Genomic DNA, 13,878 nt, shown 5'->3' with positions numbered 1-13,878 from the left:
GAATGCATTGTGTAATGTGTCCATATTCAGCTCATTACTCTCCGATGTGGGTCAAAGTAAGCAGAAATTTCAACACAAAAATCTGACCACTTCAAATAAAGAACTGAGATTAGGCCCCAAAGATACATCCCTAGCTCACACAAACACTGTATTGTTAACCTTATAATATGACACAATATGTGTGTAAGGACTTAGTGTGTCTGTTAGTGCTAAAACAACAGGTCTAACAGTTGATCGGTTGATTGGCTAAAACATAATAGAGGAAATACACATATTTTCACTGCACAGCTTCAGTTGTTTTGTTTGGGGTTTTTTTTATTATTATTATTATTGTTAGGCTCAACTGTCAATATTGCATGTTACTCACTACAGCAGCTTTACTCAATACTGTACTGGTACTTTAACAAGTCAATCCTAACTCAAAGTCCACTTACCAGCTCTTTCCAGAGCTTTCAGCTGGGTCACACCCTGCTGAGCTGGCCTGTGAACAGCCACTGAGCAAACACTATCTGGACATGGCTGAAAGCTACAGAAAAAGCTAGTAACCTGAGTGTACCTTGAGTTGGTATTGTTTTATCATTTTTAATTGCAAATTGAACTTAAATTTGTATCATTATCAGTTTGTGTAACAAGTAATGGCACAACAGCCACCCACTTTTGTGTGCTGGGTACTCCCTATGTAAAAGCTTTATACAGTAATCCCTGCATAAATGGTAGTAGTCTACAGCTATTGCAGTTGCTAACTCCCATTGAGGCTTTTCTGTCATGTCTAGACTTGAAACCTCATCATGACTTTGCATTTGTTTCCATACACAATACTCGCTCACCTACATTTCTTTTGTCGGGTGGCTGTTGGGAGCATGGCTGCCTTTCAAGACTGTGCATTCACAAGTCACAGCATGTATATGTTTTTTTTTTTTTGTTTTTTTTTTATAAATAAATTACTGTTACGGAGCGACGGCGTGAGACCGCCGGGCTCGACTCCGCTCACCCCGCCCTCCGCCTCCTGCTGTCTGCTGACAGGCTCGCCGCTGCCCTCCCTCCCACCAGTGTCCCAGCTTGTTCAGTCGCGGTGGACCACAGCTGGACTCCGGCAGAAAGGGATTCAACATGACCATGAAACTGGTTTACTGGGATATTCGCGGGGTGAGTCCCGCCGTCGTCAGTGTCGATGAGCCGAGTGGCTCCCGCTGTTTGCGGCGCTGTGTGCGACCGGCTGCCGCTGCTGGACCTCCAGCAGACCCCGGTGCACACGACCGCCTCATCGACTTTCAAACTGTTTTTTTATCCTGCTGTACCTCACGTTTTGCTGGTTAATGTTTGTGTGTTCATAATTATCTATTATAAGCAACGCCTGAGCGTTACTCGATAAAATCGTTATGTAACACCGAAATAACCGGGGTGACCCGGGTCCATGTGCTCTGTACTATGTTGTTACCGGAGACTTCAGAGACTTTGGTGAGAATCAAACACGCTGGTCGTTAGCAAACATGTCAGATTTTGACTCAACAATATCAGGTTGAACAGCGTTTGTCTCTCTGGGTGAACAGTGTCAGCGGAATAGCGGGGGGGGGGGGGGCAGTTGCTGTTTAAGCGGTGAAGTTTTGCTTAATGGTTAACTGCAAGCCTCCAGGTAGGGCTGCAAACAGCAACACCATGTAGTAAAAATATCGATTAATCTGCTAAAAAAAAAAAAAAAAGACTGAAATCGATAATAGAAATAGTCGACAATGAATTCCACCGTCGACTATTGTCGCCAGACGTGTTTTTCCGACAGAGTGACGCATCTCACTTAATCACAATCTCTGCCGAGAGTCGCGGTAACGTGCACAGAAATGGCGGCGTCCAACACATCGGCTACGCGTAACAAAACCTCTCAAGTTTGGGAGCATTTTAGCCTGGGTACGGCGAATAAAAAGATCACTTGTAAGGTTTGCAAAGCAGACCTTGCGTATCACGGCAGCACCTCGGTGATGCACGAACATTTAAAGAGAAAGCGCGTCGGGCTTGCTCCAGACCTCTATTATGTAAAATTCATAAGTGGACTTAATAAATAAATAAGTTATTTTTGAATTGATCAATCCATCAATAAATAAATAAGTGTGTGCATTTGGTAACTAATTCTAGGCCATATCATCCCTTCTGGTCTTCACTGATAGCATTCATACTTTGGTTTAGTATGTTCGTGAAACAGGTTTAACAGTACCCTGAAACCCTGCGGGCAGTCAGTAGATACACACCCATACACTTTTTTCAGATACAGGGTAACAATAGGAAATACAAACAAAGTGACAAAAGTACCTGCATGCTGCTGTCTTGTTCCTGGTGTTTCAGTTCTGCGTGGACTTGACAACTTTTCAACCACATACCTGGGGAAGACTATTTGTGGTTGTCTAGTTCATGAAGAGTTAGAGATAGCGTGAAGGTACTTTGTCAAAACATAAAACCCAAATTATTAAAATTATGTTAAATTGTTAAAATGATGTAAAACAAAGTCAACCCAGCAAAACTTGAAATTTGAGAATCTGCAAAAAATGTGCACCTGATCATTTAACCTCATGTTTCAGCCTCTGAAAATTAGTGTTTGTGGATGCCTACTAGGTATTTAAGACAAGTTGCAGTGGCGGTTTTATAATCTGGAAATGTATAAATGGGAGAAAAATTATATCAATGTAACCTCTTTTCCATCTGATTTGTGGACATTTAGCTCGCCCAGCCTATCCGCCTGCTGCTGGAGTACACCGGCACCAATTATGAGGACAAGTTTTATGTCTGTGGTGAAGGTAACTAACCTGTTCAACTAACAGTTTTACCCAAAGAAGTGTCATACAACACACCCGCTTATTTGTGTAACATGATCTCTCACACAGCTCCAAACTATGACAAGAGCTGCTGGTTCGATGAAAAGCACAAACTTGGAATGGACTTTCCCAACGTGAGTGAGTTTCAAGTGGTGAATATTGATTTATTAGCAAAACAGGTAGGTTTAAAAACTCAATTAGTCATAATATTGTGATTAACTTTTCACCATAGCTCCCCTACCTGGAGGATGGAGACAGGAAGATCGTGCAGAGCAATGCTATCATGAGATACATTGCTCGTAAACACAATATGTGTAAGTATTGTGTGTTTATTGCACATATGAATATGTTGTTCAACAGAGTTTTACATCCATTTTCATTGATTTACTGTCAATATTTTAAACAAAGATAGTCACCATGAATAATTTATTTTGGAAAAACTCTTCAAATACATCACTCACACTGCTTTTAAAAGAAGGAATTATACAATTATAGATAATTAGATAGAAATTCCAGGGTTCAGGTGTAGCATCTCTGCCCTCATTCTCTCAGTGTCTCCCTAAAATCTGACCTGATAACAGGCGGAGAGACTGAGGATGAGAAGGTCCGTGTGGACATCTTGGAGAACCAGGCAATGGACTTCAGAAATGGCTTTGTGATGCTGTGCTACACTGACTTTGTGAGTGATACATTAAAAGTTAAATGACACTGAATATGTCATTCTACGCTTTTAAATCTCCACTAATGCTGATATCACCTCTTTGACATCAGGACAAGATGAAGCCAGGGTACCTTGAGATGCTGCCGGGCACCTTGAAGAAGTTCTCAGTTTTCTTGGGAGACAGGAAGTGGTTTGCTGGTGACAAGGTATTTCAGCTGTCAGACTGGAGGTTTCCTATGTTAGACCAAGTCAAATTATTAAAGCTGCAGAAATACATATTTTGGGCTAGTTGGGGCTTGAGTAACATGACAAGCTGAATCACATACGTTTGACATGCTATAAGGTTGGTTATGCGAACTTATTATCAGTGGCCTGCTTACCCATGTGGCCGACACAAAGCAACTACTATGTTTACGAGATAGTTATTTTTTCTGCTGTTTGGTGCATGGCAGGTAGCAGACAGTAGATTTTTTTTTTTTTTTTTGCTGTAAATGTTCCTGTTGTTGCTGGACAGATGAGAGCTGATGATGGTAAACAAACATTCTCGGCTGGAAAATCAAAACAATGAGCTTAATCAGGTTGTAAAGCCTGGTAGACCTGTGGGAGAACAGCAGAGTTTGGTGATAATTCTGAGTTTTTACTATTAGCTTTCACCTTTCAAATTACATGTAGCCATTGGACCATTCAGATAAAACTGGATTAGTGCAGTTTTAAAGTCTACTTTGTGCCTTTATCTTGCTTTCGACTTGTTTTATTAATATAACTTTTCTCTACAACAGATCACTTTTGTGGACTTCATCATGTACGAGCTGTTAGATCAACACAGGATGTTTCATCCTACGTGCCTGAATGACTTCAAGAACCTCAAAGATTTTTTAGACCATTTTGAGGTGAGGACTATTGTGTGTTTGTCAGATACAATCAGCAAATCCTACACTTACCACTGAAAGTTGCTGTCAAGAAATACGAAGTCCTGCACTCAAGCACCTTTTTATTCCTCTGTGTTGTTGAGACAGTCTCAGTATGATGTCTGTAGGTAAACTATGTATATGTGGAATGGCTGAATGGCTTAAGTGCCAGCCTTGCCATTCTCATAGTGAAATGCATCTCAAAGTGTTTTTTTTTTCTTAAGATGACTTAGCACAATATCATATCATCATAGGCTTTGGAGAAGATTGCTGCATACATGAAGTCTGACAGATTCATGAAGACTCCTGTCAACAACAAGATGGCCAAATGGGGAAACAAGAAAGAGTAAAGAACAATACATTAATGCCTTAGAGAAATAATGATGTTCAATAACCATAAATTCAGACCTAGAGAAACAAGAAAATCTGTACTATTTGTCTTTTTATAAGCTGTCAGCTATTAGCTATAATCCCAGATATTAACATGAACATGAATCAGAGTTTTGTAAAAAGGAAACCAAGTTTGTACCGAGATGGAGATAAGTAGAAACTTTAATTTGACTTCAAGCACTTAAATTCTTTGTTACATTTGAAATGGATTTCTTTTTGACAGAATAAAGTACATCTTGTATCAAGTGCTTCTTTCAGTTTGAATTTCAACATTACTTCCTGTACAATAAATTACATCTGAAGAAACATTAATTCAAAGAAAATATAAGTTAATGCAGCTGAAGAGTATGTAATGTATTTAGTGACTAAGAGGAGAAGTGTTTTATGGAACTTAAATGTCTACATACATTTTATTTTATCATTATGAAAACTATACACAACTTAATAAAAATCAGTAGAATTACATTGTAAGTAAAATTAATTAGAGTTAATTAATTGTTGCTGGTCATACATGTTACAGCACATAGAAATTTCATTCACTAAAAGCATTTTCGCTTGAAAAATCAGTATTTGATGCAGTTGCATTCAAGCTGAGGGTAGCCATCCACGCAAGATAATTTATGACATAAAAGGAAATTTGACACCATTAATTCCAGATGTTGGTCTGTGGATGAAAATTCGAAGAAAAGGAACTGAAGGTGCAGTGAAGTAGCTCACTAGTAGCGGCCGTAGGTCAGGCCTGATGGTTCACTGGCGAGCTGTGGGGAACAGGGTAAAACATCACCCATGTGTTGCAGTTGGATTTGAGTGTGTGTGCATATCATGTGAAACATTACTTACTGCAATGGCTGACTTAACGGCCTGAAGCTGGAAGAAGACCTTGGCTCCTTCCTCTGGACACACGGTCCTTATATCATCCTTGCTCATCCCCAGAAGCAGTCTACCAGTCAGCACCCCGAGGCTGGTCACGGTGCTGTTCATGCAAAGGCATAAAACATAGAATATCACACTCTTGTGAAATAAAAGCCTTATTTACAGTACAGACATCTTAAAATTCCCAGTGCGTCTGTGGATCATGTCACTCACATTTTGGAGAAACCTTTGTACTGCAGCCAGGCTTTCACCTCTGCGGCTGTTGAGGACATATCCAGGGTCACTGGGCCGCGTGTCTCCCGCTGTGCGTGAAGGGAGTAAAATGTCATTTGTGAAATCTATTAACTAGGTTAATAGATAAACCTGTCACTTGGCTCACCGGTAGATCTTCTGTGGGTCCAGCACCCTTCATCGGCTTCAAAACATTCTGAGGAACGTTCCCTTCCTCACCACGGGCATTACGAACAAGCCACCATTGCTTGGATTGCTGAATCACCTGTAAAAAAAAAAAAAAAAAAAAATTAAATATAGAATGATAATACAGACTTTTACGGCAGCTGTAACTGTGACTGAGGTGAATATATGAACAGATAAGTCAACATTTGAAAAGAATCAAGGCTCTATTGAGAATAGTCTACTTCATCAGTCCAGTATGTGAAGATTTAAACAGCCAAGATGTCAGCTGGATCTGATGCAGTTCCAGCGTCCTTTGGAAATGTTTCACAAACAGCCTGTTTCAAATGCCAGATTTTTGTTTTCTTTTCATTTTTCCTGCCTGTGACTGTACTGCAGCTCTGCACCTGCTTGCTGTGAGTGTGGACACATCTGTTGTATATTTTTCTTTCTTCTGAAGTTAAAAAGCTCTTGGATTTTTGTAATAAAATTTGCCCAAGAACATGCAAAAGTCAGGTGGATCTTTGGGCAGTGTTTTTTTTAACCATCCGGATGACGGATTTTGTCAGTGGAGGTGAGGCTCAAAAGCGAAATCTAACTCCAGCTAGTAACTTTGGGACCTGTTTTCACTGGGCATTTTTGGACTATTTTAATACAAGTCAGGATAATTGGATTACATTTTCCTAATGTAACATGATGGTTTGCGTGGCAGATCGGTTTCCAGGCATGCTTAAAATAATTACCCAACACTGGACCAAAGTTTCCAATGTTCACTATCATATTACTATGACTTTTATTTACAACAAGCAACATTTGCACTGTATTTGACGATAGAAGAATAATACATGTATTTCTGAGTAACAGGGTTATTGTACCATCATTTTTCATCTCACCTGAACCGTGTCACCCTTCAAAACACTCAGCTCTTGGTTGTTTCTGGCCATGAAGTCATAAATGACCTGCATGTACAGGGGTGACTCGCCGGAGCTGAAACAGCAGCAGACACACAGTTTATGAAAGCGTCACTGCATATGGTGAAAAAATAAAGCCCACTGAGTACTGTTTGCCACAGATGAGATCAAAAGTCACATTTACTGTGATGTAAATACACTTACCGTGATGGTGGTCGTGAATTCCAGGGGCTGTTAGTCATAGGCTGCAAAAGGCAGAAAGTACATGATGACACTGAATGTATTCAACCGTTGTGATAAAGGTTTCACTGGAGATGTAAGTTGTTGGAGATAATATAATTTTGGCTACTCCCAACTTCTCAAGCAGAGTGACAGTACTTCATCAAGTCAACCACTCAGCCAATGAATAACAACTACTGAGGCCCTGAAAACAAGGGTTAATCACTAGCACTGTAATCTGTCATATGAAGAAAAAAAGAACTATAAAACTAATTTATCAAAACATGCATGTGTAGTTATGATATATTTTTTGGAGAGTTTCAGTCTCCAACGTCAGAAATGAAGCAAGCATATCACTATCATCTCATAATGGAACAAGTTCTAGGCCACATTGTCCCTTCTGGTTTCCATCATACTGTCTTTTGCCGGATTGTGAAGCAGGTATTCAATTCTATTCTATGTTCTGCAGAAACCCTGAAAGGTGAGTAGTTGAATGAGTTCTACCTCTTCAGGCTGCATTGGTCTGGGTGAGTAGCTCCGGCTCTCATTTATTTGACTATTGGGTCGGCTGGGTAAGAAGCGCTGGCTGTTGCTCCTGCTCAATGGATCACTGCTATAAGGGGCTGGGGAGGGAATGCGTGAGGGGGCAGACGGCTGCCATCCATCGTAGAAGTCAGGGATGTAAGGTGCGACATCACCATCCGGCCATCTAGACCTGTGAGGTGAAAGGAAACTGTCAGCTATGTAAAAAAAACACAGGAACTGTCTAATGCTGAACTGACCTTAAGTAAGAGGGACCACCAGAATAAGTTGAGTTCATGATGCATTTTCTGTATCAATCTAGTTTGTAGTATCTCTTGATCTGTTAATGATGCGTTTGGGGTAAAAAGATGGCTAATGTAAAGTTGGGTGCTGAAATGCAGTTTTAGGAATGTGACAACCAAATGTTTTTGTAGTCTGTCTCATGTGTCACCCTTTGAAAGATGACATCAAGGGAATAGTTAGACATTTTTAGGATATATGCTTATTTTTCTTGCCAACAGTTAGATGAGAAAATCCACTCATGTCTGTACGCTAAATATGAAGCTACTGACTGTAGATGGGTAGCTTAGCTTAACATTAAGACAGGAAGCAGAGAGGAAACAGTGAGCCAGGCTCTAGCCAAAGTTAAAAAAACAAAAACAAAAAACAGCCTGCAAGCACAAGCAAAGCTCACTAATTAACATGTTTTATCTCATTTGTTTAATCCGTACACAAAACTAAGTGTGAAAGTGGAAATATGTGCCATATGTCTCTTGGTCGGGCACAGTCACTGTACATTCTCTGCCGGTTGCCTGGCATTGACTTCTTGATGGCAAGTGCATTTCTTTTTTTTACCTTCGAACTGAGGCAGACGAGTGTTTTCATATTTAACAGACAGGCATTTAAGTGATATTAATCTTTTCATCTAACTCTGTGAATAAGCGTTTCGCCCAAAGTGTCAAAGTGTTCTCTTAATAGATCATCAAGAAGCCCATAATAACTTAATAACAACTCTTGGGTTGCCATGGCTAATGTTTATCCCTTCTAATGCAGCTATAAATGTTGGTAGCACATTAACAAATAAAATTCCCTCTTTATGATAAGCCATCAAGATGTTAATAAATGGATTTTGATCCAGCAGCTCTTTACCACAAAGTGGGTGGTAAACTGGTCCCTTGGAGTGGTCTACCCGAATAACTACAGATATGTTTATCCTCCTCCAGCAGGAGGAGGATAAACACCAGCCAAAGGGTTTTTTCACAACCTGTAAACCGTAAAGTTGTTTTTTTTATATATAACTTATCAATAAACTATTAGTCAATTAATCCATCACATTATTTCATTGTTGCCAGCTGCCAAATTTTTAGTTGTCATGTAGAACTTCCTAAAACTGAAATTAATACTCATATCTACCATTTTTCCATAGACCATGAATGCAGCATTAACTCTGACCCATATTTACATATCACCAAAAAGACACCCTACGTTAGGGTGTGCTGGGGCAGGTAGGGGTGCACCTACATCAACTGTATGTGGGAATGTAACAAGCTGCATAAGACTTGCGCAAGTGTGTGAAGATTGTAAAGGTTGCCCCACCTGGGGATGTTCCAGGGGTCTCCCAGAGACCTCCACAGATGGTCCTCCTCTGGGCTGACAACCTCACTGAGCAGCCGCATGGCCGTCTCTGTCAGCAGGGGAGAGATCACAGTGGGAGGCAGGTCTGCTGGATACTGAGGCACTATCTGTAGAAAAATGGAGAAAGTATTTACTGTCACAACTAAGAGAGCGCCACGTCATTGTGAAGAAAATAGAAATAACAGCCAGTCGAAATTAAACAAGATTGAAGGAGCTCACCGTGCCTAAACTAGCGAAGAAGATGTGGACAAAGTCAGGAGCAGTGGGAGTGGTCAGTGATCCTTTCAGCTCGCCCTGTAATATAAGAAAGAGTGTTTCAGTCAGACTCCGCTGCTTTGTTCTGCAGTCACACCTTCCTGTGAACACATTAGCACTCAAATTCTTTCCAAAGCCACTATGGACAACATGACATGTGTGGAGACATTTAAAGACTTGAAAACAAGTTTACCAGCAGATTGAATCCATATTTGATTTTCTGAAGACAGGAGGTATATTCCTCCCAAGATGGCAGACTGACAGCCGGTGCTGCAGGAGAGATGCAATCGTGATAAATACAGTTTTTATTCAGTTCTGTACCTTTAGGAGGTTATTCTCCACTAATTACTTCCATAATGACATGAGCCTGTGGGGTCATGAACTGGAAATATTACCATATTTCTTCGATTTTTTCTTCTTGAACTTATTTTTCTTCTCACTCTGGTCCCTTTGCAGTGAAGGTGCATTTGCTGCAGCAGAAACTTTGGCCAAGAAGATCTCCAAATCACTTATAACGTGGTTTAATATGTCCTGTAGAAAGGAATAAAAGCAATAAATAAAACAGCAGCATGCAGAACCTTTCTAAAAAAAACAGTACATATGAGCATGTTTTTCTTGAGATAAAAAGGGTGAGGAGTCAATATTCATAACAGTTATGGTAGCACTGACCGTGTTCCTATCTGTGTCTGTTCGCTCAAGAGCCATTTCTGGGCCGCTCTGTAAAACTTGAAGATCAGGATGGTACAGCATTTCTTCTTGTGGGGTATTGACCCGCAGGGGAGGCATACTCTCTAATTCAAAATAAAGAAAAAGGTTTTGTAGGTAATGATATAACTGCACTCTAGGAGTTTATTGCTGAACCTGTCTTATTTGCACAGAACAAATCAATAAGAGAGGAAATTAAAAATGTCAGCTGTTAGTAAGCCCAACTGTTAGATTTGAAGGGAGTTTCACTTCTATGATTAAAGATGTTTTTCATATGCTTTCAATGTACCTGGTACTCTGTTACCCCACAGTGGGGTTGGGAGGTCTAGTGGTGGCGGGGTCATGTCTCGCTGCACAGGTCGAGGCCCAGCGTGCCGGAAACTTCCTGGAGCATGTTGCCCGATGATATTTTCAAGATTATTCCTGCAAACATCAGCAGACAGTAGTTAAGGGATTTGGCTGTTTGATTCCCAAATGTCTGCTTTCCTCTGCTTTCTCATGAAAGTGATTTTATCTTTGTCTAGACTTGATGTACCTTATGTCAAACCTCTCTTTGCGTGGATCCACATCAGCACCTCCTTTCTGGACTGCTTTGTCCAGATCACCCTTGAGGATCGCTGCCTGTTAAAACAGACCTGATTTAAATCAAACTCCTACATCAAACAAACAAACAAACAAAAAAAACAGCTGCATCCATGCTAATATGAAATACTGATAATGATTTCAAAGAGATCCCACACATCAACATGGCTAACACATCCTCTTTTCTCTGGAAGCCACCAGGAGGCCGAAGTTAAGTTCACTGATGGTTGTGGTGAGATGTGACTCACCCCAGTCTCCTCACACTGGAACATGAAGACCTGGGGGAAGCGCTTGCTGCGTTGCTTTACGGTTATTGTCAGCAGAGAGTTGTAGGCGCAGCTGTCCAATACAGCTTTGGTTTGCATGATGCTACTCAAAGGCAGCGCCTCCAGCTCTGTCTTTAAAATCAGATTGAAAAGGATAAAGATTGGGTCCACAGGTTAATGAAAAGTGAATATAAGAATGTACACAGTTAAAACACAATGTGGAAAAAATCAACATACAGGAAAAAGTGGGAAGATGAGACTCTGAGAACAAATGTCAGTGTCATGAGTCTCATGTGTATTTTTGCTCTGAGGCTCTTCGTCTTCATTCTTAATTCAATAAAGTTATATTTTTGACATTAGTGTGCTTCCAGCTTTGTGGATCACGCAGTTTTCTGTTTCAACAAGACAAGCCCCAAAGCAAGGTCCATGAATAAACTGTTTCCCCAGTTTGATGTGGAAGAACTTGACAGAAACCCGACCTCAACCCCTCAAACACCTTTGGGATAAACTGGAACAAGCATGCCTGACTTCACTAATGCTTGTCTGGCTGGATGGGAACAAATCCCTCCAGCCAGGCTCCAAACTCGTGGAAAGCCTTCACAGAATAGTGGAGGTTGTTATAGCTGCATATTGATGTTTGCAGTTTCATAACAGTTACGCAATTATGGGCCCATTGCTAAGGTGTCTGCATACTTTTGGCCATGTAAAGCACCTGTTTAGACTCTTGTCTATCCTGTTTAAAAGTGTGACTTTTGAGATCAAATCTTGCAAGACCTCCTAAATCACTCTTCTAGAAATTACTACCAACCTTGGTCTCAATGTCGCTGAGCAGTAGATATCCCCCCTGAACCTCCATGATCATCTCCTGGGGCCACAGACGACCTTTGGCATCCAGACTCTTGAGCTTGGCCACACAGTCGTTCACTTTCTTCACCTCCTGGCCGTCCAGCTCACAGGTGAACAGATGCTGTGGAGTCAATGTTGAGCTCATGAATGGGGACAGCTAAAGGTTGTATTGTACGCATTTGTATATCTTCATGCTGGTGGCGATTTCTCATTTACCTCCACTCTGACGTGAAAGTTGTCAGGTTGTTTGTTCAGCGACTCAGAGTATTCTTTTCTCTGGGCTGATGTAAAGAAAAGTTTGATTTAAAAAAGATGTCCAAAGCAATTTTTTCTCACAGAAGTAAAATATTATTACACAGCAGGTGTGTGGTATGATTTTTGTCTGAACATACTGTAGATGTGTCTTGCACTGGGTCTGGATATGCCATTTCTCTGCAGTGGAGAACTCTTGAGGTCATCTTGTTGGAGGGTCCGCCTCTGTTGAGGGAGGTCCTCCTGTGAGAAACCCCTGAAGGCCAATAAAAGATAACTTATCAAATGGGAGACATGGGGCCCCATTTATGAGCTGCTGCGATCCTGGCCTCCTTACATGTCAATAAAACCTTCACCGTCACCAGCAGAGCAACCTTAAGATAAATCACCTGCAGTGCACATTTCAAAAGGGCTGCAGTTACTGCAACACAGTAGTGTTTTATCATGAAAGGGCGTGAACAGGTGTGTATAGTGTTGTAAAGGTTTTGTGCACAAATAGCTTAACTAAAGTGATATTATTGACCAAATAGCAGTGAACCTGAAAGCAAAAATGACATGTTACTGACCTCGGGGAATAGGAGAAGGGGCCATTGTTTCCATACATTTTCAAACAACAGCGTCTGTCTTTTTTAGGAAGAGTTAAACCTTCAGTTTATAAGGAATCTTTCAGAAGCAACTCCAACCTGTAAGAAAAGATGCGATCTCAACCTCAAAATGTCGCACAATATAAGTTGTCCTGTTCTAGATTAAACCAGGACAGATGGTTGTGTAGATACGCTGTTCACAAATCACATGAGTATTTATCCTCTTTGGACATTTACAGATTTTTTACATCTCAAAGCATGATCAAACTGAGGCGTTTTATTGCTAAAGTCTTACTCGGTGTGGTATGACCAGTATTTTAGGGTGGGTAATTCAGCTACTTTATGTAACTGAACTGACATGACTAAGGTCAGTTTTTTTTCTTGTGCTGCTGCTCAACTACATTTTACAGTTCTGCCTTAAAGCTACGTTTTAATTTAAAATCAGAATCAATAATAAACCACTTACACTGAATAGTCCAGTTAATTAACCACAAGAACTGTTAATAACCTTCAGATTTAAATGAACAAAAACTGTTAATAATTTCTAAGCTGTCTTGACTTTACCACCAGACTGGACTTAGATCAGCAAAAATGGTAGATCAGTATAAACAATGTTTCTTATTCACTGATCTTTCACATATGAGGCTCTAGAAACAAATCTGCCACAATTTAGAAAAATGTAGAAAAAGTTTATTTTATATTCAGTGTGTAATGTCAAAACTGCTACATAGCTGCTAAATTGAATGTAGGATATGAGAAGTGCTTTTCTCTCAACAACCACCCACTTGATGCAAAAGCAAACACATTTCCCTTTCTAAACAAGACGTAACGCCACCATCTGTCGAGAATAATTTAACCTTATTTAAATAGAACCTCAAATCATAGTCTTTACATAATTTCTTAATCCAGTTATTACCTGTCAGTTTCAGCTCTGCTCCGGTGTCATTGTTCCTTTCTTTCAAATAGATTTTCTACCAACACCTTTCATAGCAGAAGGCATTTGTTCTTCACGCAGCTTGCTCAGAAAATTTTTCTTGACTTCCTGCTTTAAGGCACAAGGTTCAAAGTGCAATAA

At 40.4% G+C, this 13,878-nt stretch overlaps 2 protein-coding genes across 3 annotated transcripts; one reads left to right on the top strand and one right to left on the bottom strand.

Annotated features, from left to right (window-relative positions):
- The first annotated feature begins 984 nt into the window (after positions 1–984).
- LOC139620449 (glutathione S-transferase Mu 3-like) lies at positions 985–5,005 on the top strand. Of its 2 annotated transcripts, none has more exons than XM_071476000.1 (8): positions 985–1,146; positions 2,708–2,783; positions 2,871–2,935; positions 3,034–3,115; positions 3,383–3,480; positions 3,573–3,668; positions 4,242–4,352; positions 4,625–5,005. In XM_071476000.1, the coding sequence occupies exons 1-8, from the start codon at positions 1,111–1,113 to the stop codon at positions 4,718–4,720; spliced, it is 660 nt and encodes a 219-aa protein (XP_071332101.1). In that variant the 5' UTR covers positions 985–1,110; the 3' UTR covers positions 4,721–5,005. The 2 variants fall into 2 exon arrangements, with proteins under 2 accessions (XP_071332101.1, XP_071332102.1); XM_071476001.1 differs by having other exon boundaries at positions 4,595–4,834.
- eps8l3b (EPS8 signaling adaptor L3b) lies at positions 4,905–13,866 on the bottom strand. Its single transcript, XM_071475995.1, has 20 exons — positions 13,720–13,866; positions 12,786–12,902; positions 12,360–12,475; positions 12,184–12,248; positions 11,930–12,088; positions 11,104–11,253; positions 10,809–10,894; positions 10,563–10,696; positions 10,238–10,359; positions 9,964–10,099; positions 9,762–9,838; positions 9,533–9,607; positions 9,275–9,420; positions 7,661–7,871; positions 7,142–7,182; positions 6,920–7,013; positions 6,013–6,129; positions 5,847–5,935; positions 5,601–5,733; positions 4,905–5,518 (listed from the first exon to the last, which is right to left on the bottom strand). The coding sequence occupies exons 2-20, from the start codon at positions 12,821–12,823 to the stop codon at positions 5,477–5,479; spliced, it is 2,031 nt and encodes a 676-aa protein (XP_071332096.1). The 5' UTR covers positions 12,824–12,902; positions 13,720–13,866; the 3' UTR covers positions 4,905–5,476.
- Positions 13,867–13,878: the final 12 nt, after the last annotated feature.

Source organism: Trachinotus anak, unplaced genomic scaffold (genome assembly GCF_046630095.1).
Source record: "Trachinotus anak isolate AG129_WGS33_773 ecotype Australia unplaced genomic scaffold, CSIRO_AGI_Tana_v1 ptg000004l, whole genome shotgun sequence".
NCBI lineage: Eukaryota > Metazoa > Chordata > Actinopteri > Carangiformes > Carangidae > Trachinotus > Trachinotus anak.
This window is presented reverse-complemented; position numbering and strand designations above follow the sequence as displayed.